The sequence below is a fragment of the Stenella coeruleoalba genome (assembly GCF_951394435.1).
Source record: "Stenella coeruleoalba genome assembly, chromosome: 11".
Classification (NCBI taxonomy): Eukaryota; Metazoa; Chordata; class Mammalia; order Artiodactyla; family Delphinidae; genus Stenella; species Stenella coeruleoalba.
In genome coordinates this window covers 9,135,801-9,157,074 of record NC_137157.1, presented here as the reverse complement: position 1 = coordinate 9,157,074, position 21,274 = coordinate 9,135,801, and the positions used below count along the sequence as shown (strand labels likewise).

At 54.0% G+C, this 21,274-nt stretch overlaps 1 protein-coding gene across 1 annotated transcript; it reads right to left on the bottom strand.

Annotated features, from left to right (window-relative positions):
• Nucleotides 1-1,411: 1,411 nt before the first annotated feature.
• Nucleotides 1,412-4,925, bottom strand: RPS19BP1 (ribosomal protein S19 binding protein 1). Its single transcript, XM_079937054.1, has 4 exons — nt 4,791-4,925; nt 4,501-4,629; nt 2,296-2,393; nt 1,412-1,902 (listed from the first exon to the last, which is right to left on the bottom strand). Exons 1-4 carry the CDS (start codon nt 4,840-4,842, stop codon nt 1,768-1,770), a joined length of 414 nt encoding a protein of 137 aa, XP_079793180.1. The 5' UTR covers nt 4,843-4,925; the 3' UTR covers nt 1,412-1,767.
• Nucleotides 4,926-21,274: the final 16,349 nt, after the last annotated feature.

The window sequence follows — 21,274 nt, the reverse complement described above, 5'->3', positions numbered from 1 at the left end:
GTTAACAGCAGATTGTGGGGCCCCACCCTGACCCATAGGACCAGTGTCTCGGGTGAACGCTAACGTCAGTCATGCCTTGGGGTCACGGACACACACCCACTGGTGCTACTCAGCACAAACATTAAGACACTGGAAACTCACAAGCAGAGAAGCGCAGGACCCCTGCTCTCACCCTCCCGCAGAGGCAGGCCCCTCATTCTACACCTGGGGAGGGGGCAGGAACCTGTTCGTGATGACGTAACAGCAGGTGCGTGCCCGTTAGCAAGGGGCCCTGGGTCAGCCGGTTCTTCAGAGAACTGGTGAGAGAAAGCAAGAAGCTGAGGCTGCTGCTTGCTAAGCTGCTTAACAGAGGAAGGGAATGAGCCTCCAAGGACACCGGAGTGTCTCCTCACAGGGGTCAGTGAAGCTCAGCAGGCAGGAGGAGAGCTTGGGAAAACACCCCCTCTCCCTTCTTGGAACAAGCCATCTGAGGACGGTGGCGCAATACCGGTTTGGAGTCACGACACCTCTTCTGCCCACCTTGACTTCCTGGATGGCTGGTATGCTTCCCAGTCTCGGAGGCCACCTGCACTGCAGACAGGACAGGCGCCAACTCTGCCTCAGGCAATTCTGTGGTCCCCTCCTGTCCCCACTTGGGATGGAAAGCTGGATAGCAACCAGGAACAGCCCTGCCGGGGTCTGGCTGTGTCAGGGGTAAAACTTCCCCTTCTCTTGCACAGAAGAACCCACGGCAGGGTCCCTTCAGAAGTCCCCTACCAGACAACACGTGTCCCAGGGAGCCTTTAGGCGTGCGGGGGGTGGCACTCGGCGAGCCAGACGAGCAGCCTGGAGGCCTCCAGGGCCCCCTCCCCAGAAGGGACCCCTGGGCTTCTAGGACTTGTCATCAGTGCCACACTGAAGACCCAGCTGGGCAGCACCACCCGCTCACTCGGGCATCTGCTCAACAGCACCTGCCCTGCGCTGCCCCCGCCGGACGTGGCCCGGCCTCCACCTTCCCCTGGTGGTGCAGCTCTGGGCCCAGCACCACCCTTCTGCTCGGCAGACCTGCGTGTAAAACCCTGTTTCTTGAGCTCACCTCCTGAGTCGCCCCACTAGTCCCCACCTCCTGTGACAGAGGTCAGAGAAACAAAAAGTGGCCTTTCATCCTGCCCCCCCCCCCCAAAAAAACACACAAGGGCACAAGCCCTGGGCACTGGGCTGAGGCAGCCATGCTCCCTCCCTCAGCTTCCTCAAGAGCTGCCTTCTCAGCTGGGGCTGCCACCCCAGGGAGAGGAGGCCTGCGGGGTCTGCGGATGGGTGAACTGCTCTCTGGTGGTACCTGCGCCGGGGCTGGGCTGCAGGACTTCTCACCTGGAGCCCTAAGAACCAGCCGGGAGGTGGGGGAGGGAGGGAAGGCTCCTTGGTGCCAGAGGCGGCGGGAGACACCCTGTTAGAGCAGCACACACGGCCCCTGGGCCACGTTTATTAGAACCTGGAAGCCCACCCAGCGGCCCTCGTCCTATCAGAGGTGTGGTCCCCAAGGGCCCAGTGACAGGCCTCTCCACAGCAAACAGCCCCGAGGCCCTCCCTGGGCTAAAGCAGACAAAACAGTCCAATGTGTTCCCTTCCAGCAGGCAGGTGGTACCTCTCGAGCCTGCAGATGTCAGTTCGGGTCTGAGCGAAGGTCCTCCCCTGGGCTTCCAGCTCGCCAGCTCCGTGCCAGCCTCCACTCCACGGCTTTCCTGAGCCAGGCTGAGAGGTCCGAGGCGGCTGTGCCCTGCCGGGAGCCTAACTGCCGAAGTACTCCTGCTGGAACTTCTGGAAGTCTTCCTCGGTGAACACAGTGCCCTCGGCCTTCTTCTTCTTCTTAGTCTTGCCCACAGGCCGGTCACAGGCCTTGCGGCCCCGGTCCTGGCGCACAATCTTGGGGGGTGTGAGAGTCAGGAGCCCTGGGTGGGGACTCCCAGCCACTTGCAGCCACACAACCTGGTGCAGCCGACCAAGTGCCACCCTCTCACCTGGCCCTCACACCGTCCCGGGAGGCAGGGCATGTGGTTTCCATTTACAGAGGAGCCAGCGGAGGCCCACAGGGGTCCCAGGGGAGCAAGGCCAGGCCCAGCCTCCCACCTTCCCCACACTGCTCTCGGCCCTCCAGGGGGAGGCCCCTCGCAGCACAGCGGGGTGTCCAGCTCTTAGGAGCCTGGAGGGGCCTCCACCCTCCAGCCGATGCTCAGGGCTGAGACTCCCACAGATCCCAGGAACAGCCTCAGTTCTCACCCCCCAGGTTCCTTCCCACAGCCCATCCCCCTGACGAACCTGCTGGGTGACGGATTCGGCCACTGTGCTTCTTGCACTAGTCATAAACCTCAGGTTTACTCCAAGGTAACCTCGACGCTCTCGCTTCTGGAACTCAGCTGTGGATGGCATCATTTCAGATTCACTCCCTGGAAGCCTTCTGGGTCCCCTCCTGACATCTCCCCACTCCACTCCCCCCTCCCATGGCCCTACCAAAGGCCCTGTCGTCCCTTCCCCAGGCTGCTGCAACAGCCTGGGCTCTTCTGTCAAAACCACACCCCACACAGACCCTGCTCAAAGTCCCCCTTGGTTCCACCTGCTCAAGTGATTTACTCAACAAAGGTGGCCTGGGCACTTACTGTGTGTGTGTCAGCCACTGTTCTAGGTGCAAGAGCACAGAGCAGGAAACAGAACAGACAAAAAGTCCTGCCCTCATGGAACTTCCATTCCGTGGGAAGAGGGATGGTACACAAGGTAAACGGTACTTCAGAGGGTGATCATTTTATGGAGAAAAAGAGAATAGTAAACAGAAATGAGAGATGCTGGGGGGAGGGTTGCAATTCCAAACAGGCGGCTCTGAGAAGGCCTCACTGAAATGAATTCTGAGCAAAGACTGGAGGGAGAGAGTGTGACACTGTGGGAGAAGAGCATTCTGGGTAGAGGGAACAGCCAGTGCAAAGGCTCTGAAGCAGAAGTGTGATTAATGTGCTTGAAGAACAGAAAGTGGTTGGACAGAGAGGGGAGAAGCCGAGGAGACGAAGCTGGAAGGAGCAGATCATGTGGGGCCTGAGCAGGCACCGACAGACTCAGGCTCTCACCCTGGTGGGTGCAGGGCAGAGGAGAGACAGGTCTGACTCAGGATTTTACGGGATCACTTCGGCTGCTATGGTGAGAACAAGATTACTGGGGGAGGGGGCAGTGGAAGGGAGACCAGTTAGGAGGCTTCTGCAACAATCCAGGCAAGAGATGGTGTGTAGCTCAGACCAAGGTGGCAGCCACAGAGGTGTTCTTTAGGTTGGCCACTGAGGGTTGAGAGAGTCCCCTCAGTCCTCAGTCATGTGCCATGACAGGGTGGTGGGGCGGGGGCTGGGATGGAGGAGTGACCTCCCTCGGGCCCCTTGTGTGCCTGTTCCACACCAGCACCACTGTGGCTCAACCCAGGCTCACTTTCCTGCCTCCACACTTCTGCTCATGCTGTATTTCCTCGGAATTCATAGTTCTTTTAACAAACAACTTGAACACCTTTTATGCACGAGGCCCTGGGGATTCAAAGACACACTAGTCCACCAAGTCCTGCCACAGGTCAAAAACACCCTGCATTCCTGCCCACTCCAGCTCCTCAAGTCTGTAGGTCTCGTTAAGTGGCGCCACATCCCCCAAGACATTCCGTACTCGCTGACTCCCTCTGCCTCCATCCTCACAGCCAATTCACCACTGAAGCCATCAATGCCCCCTCCTCACCGCATCTTCCACCTGCACAATTCTCTCATCTCCGCACCATCACCACCGCCCAGGCCATAGCATCTTGAAGCAGTAGGTGGGATCAGGGCTCTGGAGACAATCTGCCTGGTTTCTACCTGTACTATCTGGGCAGGGGCCTGTTTCTGCTTCTGTAAAATGGAGGTAATGATAGTGCCGACCTCACAGGGTTGCTGGGAGCAATTACATGAGCAAACATTTGTACGAGGCTTAGAACAGCACCTGGCACACGGAGTATTAATTTTATTTAATGCTCCGTCTCTGACCCTCGTTCCCTGTATGTCACTTTGACCAGGCTTCTTTTTTTTCAAGATTTCAAAGGCAATAAACTTCTTTCTGACTCCGCATATGCCATTCTCTCTAGAATACTCTTCCCCCGGTTCACTCGTATACTTCCATCGGGTCTGGGCTTAACTGTTGCTTCCGCAGAGAAGCCCGATTTGGCCTTTCATTCTAAGTCCCTCTCAGAGCACCACAGTCTTAATGCATAGACCCTATCACAGCAACCATACGCTGATTTTGAAACTCTTCGATGCTTCTCTCCCTACTAGGGCTGTAGACCTTGCAGGGCGGGACAATGTGATTCGTTCACCTCCGTGTTCCCAGGGTCCCGCCCCACGCCCGTCGCACAGCAAGTATTCTAGAAACTCCTGGGTAACATTTCAAGCCCTCACTCTAGCGCCCCTTCCTCCCCGGCACCGCCCCCCGACCCCGGGAGCAGCGCGTCCAGCCCCTTCCCGAGCTCACCCAGCGCCGATTTGGGCACCTTTCCCTTGGCCGAGTTCCGCAGTTTCTGGGCCTGGGCCGCCTTTGCCTTCCGCGTCCGCTTCATCGGAGCCTCGCTCGTCTTGGTTTGGCCTGGCGCGTCCCTGGGGGCTGTAGGGGAAGAGAGGAACCGACTCGGTTCGGAGGGCGCTCAGGGTTCCCATTCACCGAGGCTAAGCCCGGTCTGGATCGTTCGCACCCTCGGGGCTCCTGCCCCCAGCCCCTGCCGCCTTCCCGCCCAGGCTGGACGTCTCTGGGAAGAAGCTCCTCACCCTCAGGCACCCCCAAAAGCTCCAAACCTCGCCGCAGCAAGGAAACCGACATAGCGGCGCTTAGCTCCGCCCACACGCCTCAACTACTTCCGTCTTGGCCGCCCTTGTCGTTTCGGTGGAAACGCGAGCTAGAACAAAAGGTTCCGCAATGGGCGGGCGGAAGTGCCCACCTTCCTTAGGACGCAGGCGTTAGGTTTATCACTGGGCGGGATCTGGAGGCGGGGCCAACGCGCCGAAGGACGCATTTGTCGTCCAATCGCAACCCCACCGACCCTTTGGGAGCCAGGCCCCGCCTTCTCCCGGAAGCCGTCCACCGCTAGCCCAGCCTGGTGGGTCAGTCCTATCGCGTCAGGCGTCTCCGTAGTGGGCGAGGCCGGGCTCGGGACGGAGTGTTAGTATTCTCAATTTTTACGAAAAAGGGGAATGTATTTTTGGAAGTATTATACTTCAACCAGAGCAACATATCGCACAGATCTAGTTCGGCATGAGAATCCAGCTATCTTCCATTAGAGACATTTGCAAAAATGCAAAACAATATCAGTGTTTTCCCACTATTTTGTTTTGTTTTCATTAAAATATGTCACTTATGTTAATATGCGGGCTTGTTATTGTTGTTTTAAATGAATTAATAAGTATTTTTTAAAATTCTGTTTTAGTTTCTAACATGGTAACTCTTGTTAGTTACACATACAAAAGCTCTTTGGGATCCTGAATTTTTTTAAGAGTAAAGAGTTCTTAGACAAAATAGTTTGAGAACTTCTGGCTTAGAAATTAGTACTCTTCTTGCTGTGGGGAGGAAACCTGTCTTGTTCACTGCTCCATCTGCAGCTCCTAGCCCAGTACTTGGCATGCAGAAGGCACTCAATAAATCAGTGGTGAATGAGGGGGAACCACTGAATTCACCGTACAAACATGTTCTGAGATCCTTTTGTATACATGACACTGTAGAGTGTAGGACATGGAGGTGACTCAGTTGGTCCTTTGTGAATGAACCTCACTAACTCCATCAGCTAGTCCAGGAGGGAAAAACCTAAACAGATGTTAATAATAACAGACATTGTGTCAAGGTGCTGTCTTAAGTGTTTCACATTTGTTAACTCACTTATACCACCACTGCCCTCCCCTCCTCTGGAGCAGGAACAACTGCTTCCCCCATTTTACAAATGAGGAAAGGGGCACAGAGAGGCCAAGGAACTTGTCCAGGTCACAAGGTGGTGTCAGAGCTGGGAATCAAGACAGACAGCCTGGCCTGAGCAGTTATGCACTGCTCCCCAGTGCCACCCACCCAGGAGAGCATTGCAGGGGCGCTGGGTGGGAGTCAGGAGGACTCTGGAGGAGAAGAGGAGCTGGCCATGTGGGAGGGGAGTATCTCAGGCAGGAGGATCCTGTAGTGAGGGCATGTCCCTTGGGACAGGAGTGGCCCCAGAGGAGCAAGGAGGGCTGCATGGTTTCATTGGCATCAGGCTCCACGGATTTGCCCTGAGGGTTGTGGGTCCCCTGGAGCTCAGTGATGCTGTCAGACAGGCTCTCTCCTGCTTCTGAAATAGCCAGATTGTTTTTTAATTTCTTTTATTATCTTCATTTATTGTTTTTAATTTTTTTTTTTTTTTTTTGTTGCACCGAGTCCTAGCTGTGGCAGGAGGGCTCCTTAGTTGTGGCATGCGAACTCTTAGTTGTGGTATGCATGTGGGATCTAGTTCCCTGAGCAGGGATCAAACCTGGGCCCCCTGAACGAGGAGCATGGAGTCTTAACCACTGCCCACAAAGGAAGTCCCACTCATTTATTGTTTATTGACTGTTTCCTCACCCATTCTCCACTGTAAACTCTACAAAGGCAGGGATCTTTCTTTGTTCACCAGCGCCTGGAACAGAGCCTGGCATACAGTAAGGGCTCCATAAATGCACGAATCAGATAGATGAAGGCAGAGATGTCCAGGTGGGATGAGTGAGTCCGCCCCTCAGGAGGGCAAAGGACCAAACTCCACCGTACTTCTTTCTCCTCCCGACCTGGGGTGGTCAGAACACGGTCCCCAGGGTGGAGGGACATTTTGTGTTCCAATGTCCCAGCGAAGCAGTAGATTCTTGCAGCGTCTCTGCCAAACTCTGGAGGGGCCGAGCGGCCACTCTGGCCACTAGGTGGCGCCGCAGGACAGCTTTCTCACGCGGCGCGGCACCGTGATCTGGTCCGCCGCCGTCCAGGCTGGGGTGTCCGAGAGTGGGGTCTGGACGCCCCTCGACGTCAGCTGGCTCTTTGCGGCCAGCCCTGCGTGGCCCTGGCTTCCGGCTGTCCCTGCCCCGCGGCCTTCCAAGACTGAATGGGGAAGCTGAGGCAGAGCCACCAGGCTGGGCTGCCCAGCGGGGACATGAGGCTTTCTTCCGGAAAGGTGTGCACATGACAGCTGGGCACTCACTCGCTCAATCCCTTAATAGACAGTGCCTCAGTTTGTTCATCTGTTAAATGGGACTTAGCTCCGTAATAAAGTGGGTGTGAGGAGCAAGTAAGTTAATACGGGTAAAGCTCTTATTACCCGAATAGGAACTGGGTGGGTCAGTGATGTTACAGACGGGTCCGCCCCACTCTGAGCAAGAAAGAGGTGCCCGCATATGGGCACCTAAAAAGTGCCAGGCCTGTCTTGGACCCCTGATGGGACAGGCTGTGAAAGGGCAGCTCCCTCCTGCTCTGTCCCTGTCCCTGTGGGGGGTGGAGGGCGGGAGTCGTGAGGTCTCACAGGTGGGTTTCTGTCCTGGTTGCCTGGCTTCAGGGTGCTTTCCTGCCCTCAGCCTCATCTACACGTGGGAACGCTGGGCCCTGGCCCTTCTCTGGATGCCCCTCGGTGCCTGCTCAGCCCAGGCCCTGGGCCACACAGAAGGAGCATCACAGTGAGGTGGCCACCTCCCTAGCCTCTGTCGCCCACGTGCCCCATCCCGGTCTCCTTCCTGGCCTTTCTGGAACCAACTTAACCTCACTAGGCCTTGGTGGGGGGAACCCCAAGGCTCAGAGGGAGGTAGAGTCTTCTGCAGGGTCACAGGGTATTTCAAGAGCAGAGGGAAAACTAGAACCCAGGTCTCTGAGTCCTGAGCAATAGCGTGGGTGAGCGTGTGTGTGTGACCTTTTTGAATTGTGTGTTGGGGGGGACACCTGGGATCTTGTAATTTGCTTTTGCCTCCCCATCTTTCTGTGTGTCTCTGTCTCCTTATCTCTGACTCTTTCCTTCTCTTCTGCAGTCACCACACCCCTTCCCCCCAAGTTCCTGGCCTTTCTCCACCTTCAAATTGAAAACCCAAATGGAATTTCCAATTGCCTCTTCTGACCGGTGATCGTCTGGCCCTCTCCCTTCTCTCTGCTGCCTGGCCCTGCGTTACTTCCAAGGCCCCTCTCCCTCCCTCCCTCTCACTTCCTACTCCTGCCATCAGTGGCTTTGAAGTGTGTTCACAAGAGCTCTCAAGAGAAAATCCATTTCTGTGCTGTCTGGTTCTAAATGGGCGAGGAATGGGCTCCTTTCGGCCTCTGGTTTCATCACATCCCTCTCAGGGTCTCTGGAGCTTTCTTTTCTGAGAGGTGATGCTCCTGCCTCAGGTCTCATTTCCTCCTGACCAGGCTGTCACCAGGCAATCACTCCTGCTCAGTCCCCCCGGGTGGGGGAGGGCACCGTGGGCAGAGGGAAGGGTTGGGAGATGGGCAGGGCTGGGGGAACCCCCAGGGGGCTGGGACTGATGCAGATGCTCTGGGCTTCCTGGCCTGGGCTCACACAGCTGTGTACCCCAAAGCAGGCCACCTTCTTTCTCCAGACCTGTTTCCTCCTCTGTGAATTGGGCTTTGAGAAATATTGTCCAGTCCTCCTCCCACGGCTGAGGGTGGTGGGGACCCAGAGCTCCTGGCTCCGGGGTCCTGAGGTCTGGAGGGAGCATGTGTTCTGGAGCCAGGCTGTGTAGGTTCCGATTCTGGCTTTTTCATTCACTCGCTGTGTGACTTTGGGCAAGTCACATAACCTCTCTGTGCTTTGGATTCCTCATCTGTATGTTGATTATAATAACGGTCCCTACCTTGCAGGGTGGCTGTGAGGACTGAGTACAAAGTATATACTTGGAACAGCACGTTGGGCACAGAGTAAGCACGACATGTTTGAAAATAAAGGATTGCCATGTGGGCCAGCAGTGTGCCCGTGGGACCCGTGTCCACGTTTGTGAGTGTGACCTGCACATGTCTGTAGCTGCTGGACCTCCATGCTTTTGTGATCAGCACAAGGGGAGAGTAATGCTCCAGAGCCTGGAGTGAGCGGGTCTGTGTTCAAATGCAGCCTTTGCCACCTACCAGCTGTGTGACCCGGGGAAGGGCTCTTGTGGGCGCTGGTGGTGTCTCCCTCAGGGGTGTGTGGAGGGGGAGGGTGCAGTGGGAGTTTGCATGGCATGTTCTCATCACCAGGCCCGGCACTTACTCTTCTATTCATTCAATAAACATCTGCTGAGCCCATACTAGGAGCCAGGCCATGTGCAGGGAAGTGGATTTTAGGTGAACAAGGGATCTGGGTCCTGTGCTGCTCACACACTCGTGTTACACTCTCGGCAGGTGTGAGCCTTTTCTGCCTCTTGAGGGCCTGTGTTTGTGACCCCAGGGTTTGTGGAGTTTAGGGTGGTGCGCGTAGACACTCCCCAGGGACAGCAGCCTGTCTGGGGGTGTCCAGGCAGCGGCAGAGTAGCTTCTTTTCAACGATTTGAAAAGACAAAATTGCTGGCATGACTGATTTTAAGAACTTAATAAAGACACAGGAAGAAGCTGCTAGAATTTCTCCACAGAGGTCTGGGGTCAGATAGTGGCTCTGGGTGGGGGGTCAAGGGTGGAATATTTTGAAGGGCTCAACGCTGACCAGCCAAAGGCACAGCTCTGCCACTAAGCTGCTGTGTGACCGTGGCACATCCCTTGGGCCTCAGTTCCCCCTGGGGTGCGATGGGAGGAGTCCCCCAGCCCTGCCAGGCCCCCAGGGCCGCTGAGAGGTTGTGAGATTACAGGGAGAGGAAGGGTGAGCCTGGAAGAGTTAGGGGAGGACTTGAGGGGCCCTCAGCAAGCCAGCACCCCCGCCTCCAGCCAGCTCTTGCTCTGAGACCTCACCACCACGGAGGGGGTCCTTGGGCAGAGCAGACCTTGGGGACTTGTCCTCGCTGTGAGATCCTGAATAAGTCCCTTCTCTGCTCGGGGCCTCAGGGTCCCCATCTGGGCAGTGGAGACAGACGCCGGGAGTATAGTGGTTGTGAAAATGTCAGAATAGGGCTCTGGGTGGAGCAGAGGGTGAGTAGTCGGAGGGGGGGGGTTCTGGCTCCCCAGGGACTGGGAAGGATTCAGTCCCTTCCAGCCTCAGCTTTTAAATTCTAATTACATCTCCATTAAAATGCAAATTTCCAACAAACACCCGGAATGGAGGCCCTGTTGTCATGGCAACTGGAGTCTGAGGTTGGGGAGAGGGGAGCTGGTCTCCATCTCCTGAACCTTCCTGACCAAGCTGGGGCCTGCCTGGGAACCCCACTCCTCCCCCTCTCAGAACTCTGAGCATTTCATCCACAGCTTGGGGGTCTCCTGCCCTGAGGCTCGGTCTTTAGGGGAAGCTGGGTAACATTGCTGAAGTCATTTCCCTTCTTGGCCCTAGTAGCTCCATTTGCGAACTGGGGATATAGGCCTCTCTCGCAGGGTCATCCCGGGGATTCAGTGATTTAACGTGTGGGACATCAGGGAAGGGAGCGTCTGCCCTCCAGATGCAGTTCCAGGGTACTTGATGAAGCCATGGCCTGGACCCCTCCCTGTGAAGAATAAGGTGTCTCTTGCCCTGGAGTTCTAGCCTCTGCTCCATCCCTTAACCAAGAGCCAAAAGAGCCAGAGTGACCTTCAAGTCCTGTGTACGCTCAGTTCTTCAGGTTGGAGCTTCCCTTACACTAATACTGTAGCCATTTGACTCTTTTTTTTTTTAACATCTTTTTTGGAGTATAATTGCTTTACAATGGTGTGTTAGTTTCTGCTTTATAACAAAGTGAATCAGCTATACATATACATATATCCCCATATCTCCTCCCTCTTGCATCCTCCTCCCTCCCTCCCTATCCCATCCCTCTAGGTGGTCACAAAGCACCGAGCTGATCTCCCTGTGCTATGCGGCTGCTTCCCACTAGCTATCTGTTTCATGTTTGGTAGTGTATATATGTCCCTGCCACTCTCTCACTTCATCCCAGCTTACCCTTCCCCCTCCCCGTGTCCTCTATGTCTGCATCTTTATTCCTGTCCTGCCCAGAACCCTTTTTTCCAGTTTTTTTAAGATTCCATACATATGTGTTGGCATACGGTATTTGTTTTTATCTTTCTGACTTACTTCACTCTGTAGGACAGACTCTAGGTCCATCCACCTCGCTACAAATAACTGAATTTCGTTCCTTTTTATGGCTGAGTAATATTCCATTGTGTATGTGTGCCACATCTTCCTTATCCATTCATCTGTCGACAGACACTTAGGTTGCTTCCATGTCCTTAGCCATTTGACTTTATGCTGTTCTTTCCTTGCAAGGGGGACATGGGTGCCTAAAAAGTGCTGGGGGGATCTCTCTATCCCCAGTGGATCTGAAAACAAGGGAGGATAAACAGAAAGAGCTTTGGGAAAGGAAAAGAGCGCCGGCCAAAGAAGCAGGAAGGGATGCCTATATGGAGGGAGAAGTTGTTTCTCTTTTTGCCTCTGTTGCTAGGAAGCTCCGGTTGGATAGCATTATTACTGTGCTGTAGTAATAAAGGTAACTGATTACATTATTGTATTACATTACTGTATTATTCAACTGTAGTGTGTCCATTTCAACTTTCTAATGTATCTAGCTCATTCCTGTTCCCTAAATGATTTCTAATCTTTTATTTCACTTTCTAAGAAACCCTCTTTAGAAATAGCTGAGAGTATAAATGATAAATTAACAATTATGACAGCGAGAGAAAGAATGAGCATGGGCTGTTCTGTGCAAACCTTTCAGCTCCTGAACTTCTGGGTGATTGTGGCCTTATGCTAAGTGCTGGGAGGGGAAGACAGGGGTGGGGAGTAACGGCTGTAAAATGCGACTGATGATTGATTTTGAGTTCTTGATGCTAAAGTGGTAAGATTGCATCCCTGCAAGGACAAGGGTGGGGCTCTAGGGGCTGGTCTTGGAGGGGCCAGATACTGAACAAGACAGGGGCTCAGTTCTCAGAAGTGGCCAGAGAATGTGCATTAACTCTCTTACCAGTCATGACTGGACAGTGCTGGTGTTTACATCAGCTCCCCTACCTCTACCGCTGCTTCCTTTGCAATTAGGTAGGGTAGGAAATTAGTTCTGGCTGATGGAGTGTTGGTGGAGGGGATGATGCCACTCTGGGCCTGGCCAGGCTCTTGCAAGCATCCCTTGCAAGCTTCAGCTCATGCTTCTTGCTACCATGACCTTGGTACATTATACTGTGGATGGCAGAGGATGGTCCAGTTGAACTGTGACACAGATAAGCAATAAACTCTTTTTTTTTTTTTTAATAAATTTATTTACTTATTTATGGCTGTGTTGGGTCTTCATTGCTGCATGTGGGCTTTCTCTAGTTGCGGTGAGCAGGGGCTACTCTTCATTGCGGTGTGGAGGCTTCTCACTGCGGTGGCTTCTCTTGTTGTGGAGCATGGGTGCTAGGCGCGCGGGCTTCAGTAGTTGTGGAGCGTGGGCTCGGAGTTGTGGCGCACGGGCTTAGCTGCTGCTTGGCATGTGGGATCTTCCCAGACCAGGGCTCGACCCCGTGTCGCCTGCATTGGCAGGCGGATTCTTAACCACTGCACCACCAGGGAAGCCCAAGCAATAAACTTTTGTTGTTATAGTTTTTATAGCTCTGAGATTTCAGGATCGATTTGTTACCACAGCACAGCCAGTCACATCCTGACTAATACACCTCCCAGTTTCCCTCCTGGCAGTCCCCAGGAGCCTCCAGGAGGTCAGGCTGGGGGTCTGGAATGACCAGTGTCATGTGAGGTTTATGAACAGAGGCAGAACGAGGAGGCTTTGTCATGGCTTCAGGGTCCCATGTCTGCTCGGTGGTGAAAACCCTGGTCCCCTGCAGGCGCAGGCTTCAAGGATGCAGAGGACGAAGAAGCTGGAGCTGGAGCTTCAGGCCTGGGGGTGTACTGAGACTTTGGCCAGGCCTCTGGGGCTTCCTCAACCACAGAGGAGGAGGCCCCAGCGTCCTGAGATGCTCAGAGAGGGCACTTAGAGAGGAACAAGGGTCAGAGGCTGGGGCTCTCATCGCACTCCTGTGCGTCCTTGCTCTCAGCCCAGGAGAGGCAGCCCTCTTTGATCCTCTTTGCCAACCCGTGAAAAGAGAAGGTGTGAAACGTCTGACTCTCTTCACCCCACACAGGTGGAGCTGAGGGTGCAGGGGCCAGGGGCTGGGCGGGTGGTGGGGACGTCTCTGGACCCCAGAGCCCCTAATTGGGTGTGTCCTGAGAGGATGCCTCCCAGTCAGGAGCCTGGCGTCAGGAGTCAGATGTGGCCAGAGGGGAATCGCAGGATCTCCCAGAAGGAAGCGGACTTGTTAGAGATTTGCACCAATAACTCCACCAAGGACCCGCAAGAGGGGCCAGTTCACTCCATCCCAACCCAGCTGGTCCAACTCAGCCAACAGTCCCAGAGGGTCTGCTTTTGCCCGCTGGGCTTTGGAGACACAGAGAAGGAATCCTCTGCCCCCACCACTGTCAAGGAGCCTGGGGAAGACGGGTGACAGTGCCCCTTGGCTGTGTGATTAGGGCTGGCAGGCCTGAGGAACAGGGGCTGGGAGTGAGGGGAGCATCTGTTAGAGGCCTTCTTCTCTGAGGGCAGGACTGGCTACCTATTTGTGGATCCCAGTGCAAAAGAAAAGTGCGGGGCCCCTTGTTCAAAAATAATTGAGATGGGGGAACTTCCCTGGTGGTCCAGTGGTTAAGACTCCACGCTCCCAATGCAGGGGGCCCAGGCTCGATCCCTGGTCAGGGAACTAGATTCCACGTGCTGCAACTAAGGGTTCGCATGCCGCAACTAAAAGATCCCACACACCGCAACGAAGATCCCGCGTACCACAGTTAAAGACCCGGCACAACCCAATAACTAACTAACTAAATAAATAAATATTAAAAAAATAATAACTATTAAAAAATAATTGAGATGGTGAGCTGAGAGCAGAGCATTAAACTAAGCATGAGGCCCTTCCGGGGGCGGGGGGAGGGGAGCCCCGTGGGACTGTGCCTGTCACACCCCAGTGATGTTGCCCTTCCCGAGGGTGAGGGCACACGGGTTGCCTGGAAGGGTTTTCCTAAGACGCTCTCACCCCACCCTCCCAGCACAGGAACCAGACAGCCTGGTTCAGGTCCTGTGTGAGACCAGGGGCCAGAGACCCACCCTGCCTGTGCCTCGGTTTCCTCATCTGCAAAATGAAAAGAATGACACCCACCTTCTAGGGCTGTGAGGACTCAGGAGTCCTAGCACGTAAAGCCTCGAGCCAGCGTGGGGCAGTAATGGATCCACAGGTGGATCACCCCGGGATCTTCAAATTACCGTGGCCTGCCCCCCAACACCCCACTCCCCGCACCCTCCCTGCTGTTCCCTCCACAGCACTTACCAAGGTCTAACCACCAGATATTTTCCTTCCACTTTTTTTTTTGCGATACGCGGGCCTCTCACTGCTGTGGCCTCTCCCGTTGCGGAGCACAGGCTCCGGACGCGCAGGCTCAGCGGCCATGGCTCACGGGCCCAGCCGCTCCGCGGCATGTGGGATCTTCCCGAACCAGGGCACGAACCCGTGTCCCCTGCGTCGGCAGGCGGACTCTCAACCACTGCGCCACCAGGGAAGCCCTACTTCCACTTCTTATTCTTGTTTGTTGTCTGTCTTCTCAATCATGATGTGAGGGCCACAGAGCTTCTATACACCCTTTTTTCCCCTGAGTCTTTTGGTTGAAGCCTTTAGTCCATTTACATTTAAATTAATTATTAAATGTAATAGGAACGCACGTACTGCCATTTTGTTAATTACTTCTGGTTGTTCTTCTCTGTTCCTTTCTTCTCTTCTCTCTTCCCTTGTGATTTGATGACTTTCTTTACTGTTACGTTTGTCTTCCTTTCTCTATTTTGTGTGTCTGCTATTGGTTTGTGGTTACCATGAGGTTTTATGTAACAACCTATGTGTATGGCAGTCTCTTGGAAGTGGATGGTCGCTTAAGTTTGAGTGTGTTCTAAAAGGGCTACATTTTTACTCCCCCTCCCACATTTTATGTTTTTGACGTCATATTTTACATCTTTTTGTTCTGTGTATCCCTTAACTCATTATTGTAGAATAGACGGTTTCACTGCTTTTGTCTTTTAACCTTCGTACTAGCTGTATAGGTGGTTGTCCTACTGCCTTTATTATATGTTTGTCTTTACTGTGAGATTTTCTCTTTCATAATATTTGTATTTCTAGTTATGGCCTTTTCTTTTCTTTTTAGAGGAATCCCTTTAACATTTCTTGTAAGGTTGGCTTAGTGGTGATGAACTCCTTTAGCTTTTGCTTGTCTGGGGAACAGTTTATATCTCGTTCTTGCCTGTAGCCGCAGACCCTCAAGTGGTGCCTGGCAGATGTTTGTTGAATGAATGAATGAATGTCAAGCCATTTGTTAGGTAAAAAATATTACTGAGCACTTACTATGTGCCGGAAACTGTTTCCTCATTCAGTATGAGCGAGGTTCGAGGCAGGAAGCGTGACAGGGGAGCAGAGTGAGTGTGAATGTGAGACGCTAGAGCCTGGTGTGATGGGTGGGGTACAGATGGTACCCACAGACTCAAAGACAGGGAGATGGGTGGGAAGGCTTGGTTGGGAGGAGGGAGCATTCATTAGTTGTGTGGCTGTAACCTGTCACGGGGAGCTCACTCCTTAGTGGGCAGCCTGTTCCCTGGCAGGATGGCTCTCAGACTTGGAGAAGCTGCAGTAAAGTCAGCCCCTGGTGCCTACACTGTCTGCCAGCGTCTGTGCTTGAGGTCCTGTCTCTTGAATTGCCTGGACGGGAGGCAAAGCCCAGCCTGAGGACAGCGCAACTTGCAGCCTCAGTCTAGGAGGGAGTCCTGGGTGACAGCCCCCCAGGCCCCCCCACTGGGGCCTTGGCTTGGTGGACAGGGGCAGGAGATGTCCCCAGAGGGTCCTGCCAGCTCCACTCAACTCCTCTCCTGAGAAACAGGTAAAAGGAGGCTGGTGAGTCCACCAGCCCGTGGCTGGGCCACCCCAGGCTGTATGGCTTCTACATGAGCTCAGACCTCTCTCTAGGGCCCCAGACTCATGTCTCCATGGCCTCCTGGGCGTGTCCTCTGCTCTTGCATGTTGCATAAACCTCTCAGCCTCAACTTGTCCCAACTGGAGTTTGCTTTCCTCCCCCAAACCTGCTTCTCCTCTCCTCTGTCTCACGTCAGCCAGAAACTGGGGTGCCACTCTCCCCTTGTCCTTTACCCCCCATGAGAGGAGTCACCCGTCCTGTCCATTCAACTTTCTAAATCACCTCAGACTCTCCTGTCTCTCCACCTCCAGGACTACGCCCCAGCCCAGTCATCAGCCCCTCTGGACAGCCTCTCATCTGCCCCCAGGCCTGTCCCCCTTCAGATGCTTCCTAGTGGCAGGAGTTGCTGGGCACCTTTTGCCTGTCCAGCTGGTGGCCCATGTGGCCCTTAGGGCTGCTGTTGCCCCATCTGCTGGCCCCTGGGTTGGCAACACACCCCCTCCCCACCATACAAACCTTTGTGCCTGGGACACCATGGCTTTGGCTCCTACACAAATGGCTCCTAAGACCCCTCGGTCCTTGGGGTGGGGCGCTAGGCTGTGTCCCCGCCCCAGGTCTGGTCCCAGAATTGTCCCCTCTTCTGCTTCTGCTCTCACTTGTTCTCTGCCAGATGACCTCCTTCTGTGTCCTCCCAGGTCTCATCACTGGCTCCCATCCCTTCCCCACCCTCCCTGATGCTCCCAGGTGGAGGGAGCAGAGCATGGTGGTTAAGGGCATGACTCTGGGACCAGCTGCCTGGGTTCAAATCTTAGCTCCACCATCTATGGGCTGTGTGACCTTAGGCAAATTACTTAAACTCTCTGTGCTTTAGTTTCCTCATCATAAATTGTGCTTAACCATAATGTCAACCCTGTAAGTTGTTGTGAGGATTAAATGAACACATTCTAGGTGCCTTAGGAACGTAGCTATCATGTTTTTGGTGCCTATCCATTTACAGAGTGCTTTCCCAGTTAACCTCTGGTCCTCCCAGTTAATCTGTGACACAGATGTCTGACCTATTTGACAAATGAGGAAATTGAGGTTCCCACCTACTCAGTGCAATGGAGAGCCTGGAACTTGGTCAGACCTGGTGTGAGTTTAAGTTAGGTCATTTCCTGTGTGTCTTTGAGAGATGCCCTGCCCCTTCTAAGCCCGTTTCCTGATCTTTAAAGTCAGGATTATAAACCCTACTCTGCAGGACTCTAAGAACCCACTACTTCCCAGGTATGTGACCTTTAGCCAGGTTGCTCGCCTCTCAGTGCCTCAGTCTCCTCATCTGTAAAATGGGGGTGATAATCCTAGCACCTGCCTCATAGGACTGATGTGAAGGTTAAATGAGGTAATACGTGAAAGTGCTTAGAACAGTGCCTAGCTCACAGTAAAGACTGTATAAGTGTCTGCCCTTATTATTATGTTGATGAAATTTGCAATAGGCACAAGATTTCCCAAATACTTCCAAGAGGTTCATCCCTGGAGTGTCAGCATCCTTGGATTAGACATCTCCTGGGATTCCTTGTCCGAGATGCGGCAGGTGGGGGTGGGGGTGGAGGTAGAGTTTATGGGCAGCGGCTTCGAGCCAGAAAGAAAACTGTTGAGTCCTGGTTGTGCCTCTTACCTACCTTATGGTCTTGGGCAAGTCATTTCCTCTCCTTGGAGCCTTGGTTTCCTCTTTTGCAAAACGCAGATGGTAATATTGAGAGGTAAACGTTAAGTTGGATGCAGGGCCTGACAACAGAAGACCCTCAAGAAATGATTGCAGTGATTATGATGCCCCAGCACACGGAAGGGAGTCCACAACCAGTTCCCTGCTGTGTGAGCGAGCACTGTGTCTTTTAAAATAGTGGGGGGGTCCCCAATACCCCCTGCTTCCTCCACCAGCTGCTACCCTGCCCTCTGCCAGCACCTTGTTTGTCTCAAAGTCCAAGTCTGATGGAGGGATTCCCTTCAGGGAAAGTAGGGGGCACACACAGTCCCAGAGGAAAAGGGGACTACGGCCTCTCTTTCTCCCTTCTCTGAAACAGGAAAGGAAATCCTCCCTCCCTCTCGGAAACTATTGAGCATTTCCTCAGACTCCAGCTCAAAGCTCCTCAGAGACCCAAATGAATTAAAGATGTAATTAAATTAGGAATCGTTCATTATTTGAAGGCTGGGATTCTCTGGCAGGTGGGGTGGTGGAGGAGAGGGGGTGGGGCCATCTTTCTGCCAGGGCTGATAGATTCTCTCCTAAGGGATATGTATGGTCAAGCTGGGGCCCAGGGGCCTGGAAGAGAGAGCCAGCCCCCTCCCCACCTGCTCCATTCAGAAGGACATCCCTGTCGTCTCGGGCAGCTTCGGGATGCTCACTATCTCCCTGGACAACTGTGCACCAAGGCCCTTCCTCTCTCAGCCTCAGTTTTCTCATCTGCAAAATGAGACAAAGCAGGGAGGGAGGATTGTATTAAACTTCCCTTAAGGTTGCTTTATGCAGTAAGTTTCTGTCTAAGAATGTGGAGACCTCTCCCTTTGAACACCTGCACCAATCTCCTTGCTAGAAAAGTCAATTTGCACCCCTCCTCCCCAATCCTAGAATATTTAGTCAAGTGTTTCTTCAGTTCAGCTCACTCATCTAAATGGAAGGGAAACCCGGTAAGTGGGTATGACAGCCCCTGTGCTGGCTGCTGGGGATACTGAGATGAGGCTGGTACTTCCTGCCCTGCAGAGTCCAGCAGAGGAGACAGAGAAGCTAGGCCTAGAAGGAGAAAAGGGGGAAGGAAGGCACTTCAGGTGTGTGAGTGGGAACAGCATGTGCAAAGGCCCTGGAGGCATGAGACAGCATAGGGAGGGGGCAAGTGTAATTAGAGCATTGCGGGGGGGGCAGGTGTGTGCCAGGGAACGGGGCTCCTGAGCCTGGCGTGTGACGGGGAAAGGGAGGGTTAGCATGCTTCTATGTTCCCGGAGGAAAACAAAAATTTTCGAAACTGTCAGGAATGTGATGGAGCTGTGAGGAGTCCATGAACCAGCCACGTACCCTGGGAAACGGAAGTCACGGCTCTGTTTGCTCTGTGACAGTGTGAAAACGCACAATCTTTTCATCAAGATGGGTAATAAAAACACAGGAAAACTAGAAGCGTTTTGGTTCAAGTCTGCTGAGGACGTTACCCTCAGGCTGCCCAGTTTCCGCCCTCCGGCCTGGATTCGTTTGTGCGTGTCAACACTCGCCCAGATTTGCAGACGTCTCACTCTGCCTTGGTTCCGCGACTCGTCAGCCATCTTTGCTGTGGTGTTCCTGGTGACTGTGGTTATTTGAAAATTATGTCAAAGGAGAAATCGCTCTCTCTCCCTGAAAACCTTTGGCTGAGGCCACCTCCTTCACAATCCCTGTCCTTTGTCTCCATCTCCCCCTTCCTTCCCACCACTATCTCATCCCTCAACCCTGCTGAACTGCTGGGAGAGGTTTGGGTGGGAATGGACCCTGTCCAGGCCTGGGAGAGGCCCTGGAGAGGTTCAGCACCACGGACAGCGACACGGCCCACGATCTACAGGACGGGACTCTACAGGCTTATGACCGGGGTGGTGGGCTAGCCATGCACGCGAACTCAGGAGGTCTGGGTGCAGGGAGCGGGCTTGGGGGCTGATGATGACAGAAGAGCTCCCTGTGGGTCCAGAGATGATTTCGCCAATGGAATTCTCTTTCTCCTTCTCTCCCAAGACCCTCAGTCACCACCCCCTACCATCAGCCCCAGTTCCATTTCTTCCGTGTTCTGCAGAATTTGGCTCGCGCTTTCTCTCCCTCCAAGCTCCACGCTCCCTTCTCCAGGCCCCAGCCTGCCTGCCCCTGGGCACTCAGTCCCACCACCTCAGGCCCTCACCTCTGTCTCCTGCGGGAGCTTCTGGCTTGGCAGTCACAGGAGGCTCTGGTGGGGCTCATCTACTTGCATGCTGTGTGACCTTGGACACGTGTCAACCCCTCCCACCTGACCTCCTGAAATCAGAAAGGGGGAGTTTGGACCATGTCATTCCTGAGCTTGGAGCCAAGCTCCATGGTCAGCTCCTGGCAGCCAATACACTGGTGGGGAGAGCTGTAGGCAAGGGCAGGATGTGTGCTGGTGGCTGCAGGAGGGCACAGGCAGGGCCCTGTGGGCTTGGGGGAGGGAGAGGCAGGGGCTCTGAGTGTGTGTGTGTGTGCGCGCGCGCGTGTGTGCGCCTGTGCGCCTGTGTGTGCTGGGGAGGGGAGGTGAGGGCGGGAGGAAGAATGCAGAGGAGCTGCTGGACCAGAACAGAAGAACCCCTTAGCCTGTATATTTAGCTCATCGAGGTATATAAACAGAAGCCTGGAGCCAACCCAACGCTCCACCCCGCCCCCCCCCCCCCCAGTGTGAGTCATCAGCGCTGCTGCAGCTAAAGTTAGGCTCCAATCACAGGCTCCCTCTCCCTCTTTCCCGTCTTCATCCTCCGTCCCCTTACTGCCTCCTTGTCTCCTTATTTTTCCTCCCCAACATTCCCCTCTCCTCTCCTATCTTTCTCCCTAAATCTCTCTCCTCCTGGATGTTCTAAACTCGCTCCCTCCCTGATCTGCCCGTTCCCTCACTCTCTCTCTCTCCCTCGATTTTTCCACCTTCCTCCTCTTTCTCGTCCTTCCCTTTCCCTCTGTCTCTCTAACACCTAACTATGCCTTTCTCCCTTCATGAGTGCCTTTGAGAAAGGGTATTTTTGCTCTGTGTTTGTGTTTGTGTGAACCTAATAACAGTAACGCTCAAGTGGCTGTGTGTACTTGAGAGGGAGTGTGAACGTATCTGTGCGAATCTGTGTCTTGCTGTGAGGGTGTATTTAATAAAAATTCTATCTGTTTGGGTGTATGTGTGAGGCTGTCTGTGGTGTTTGTGGTGTACACACAGGAGTGTGGGGATTGTGTGTCTCTGTGTGTTTCTTCTTCTCTGGGGGCGTGCAGCTCTATACCCCGGAAGTGAAAGTAGTGGAGAACCCCTCTCCAGTTTTATCCAGAGGCTTGGGGTGTGGGGGGATGTCAAGGTCCCCAAAGACTGGGAGCAGGGTGGCCACAAGCCCCAGACTATCTAGAGAGTGGACCCAGGCTGGGCTTTTGAGCTCTGTTGCTTTCTGCTGTGTGACCTCGGCCAGTCTGTTGGCCTCTCTGGTCCTTGCTTCTGCATCTGCTAGAGGAACATGATGACCCTGCTCACCTTGAAAAGCTGGGGGTGGGGAGCAAGG

Excerpts from the sequence above, each read along its gene's own strand:
- RPS19BP1 (XM_079937054.1), bottom strand. The coding sequence starts at position 4,842 with ATGTCGGTTTCCTTGCTGCGGCGAGGTTTGGAGCTTTTGGGGGTGCCT. Across the intron at positions 4,630-4,790 it reads GCTTTTGGGGGTGCCTGAGG|CCCCCAGGGACGCGCCAGGC; the intron begins GTGAGGAGCTTC and ends CTTCCCCTACAG. Across the intron at positions 2,394-4,500 it reads GGTGCCCAAATCGGCGCTGG|CTGAGTTCCAGAAGCGAGAG; the intron begins GTGAGCTCGGGA and ends TGCCATCCACAG.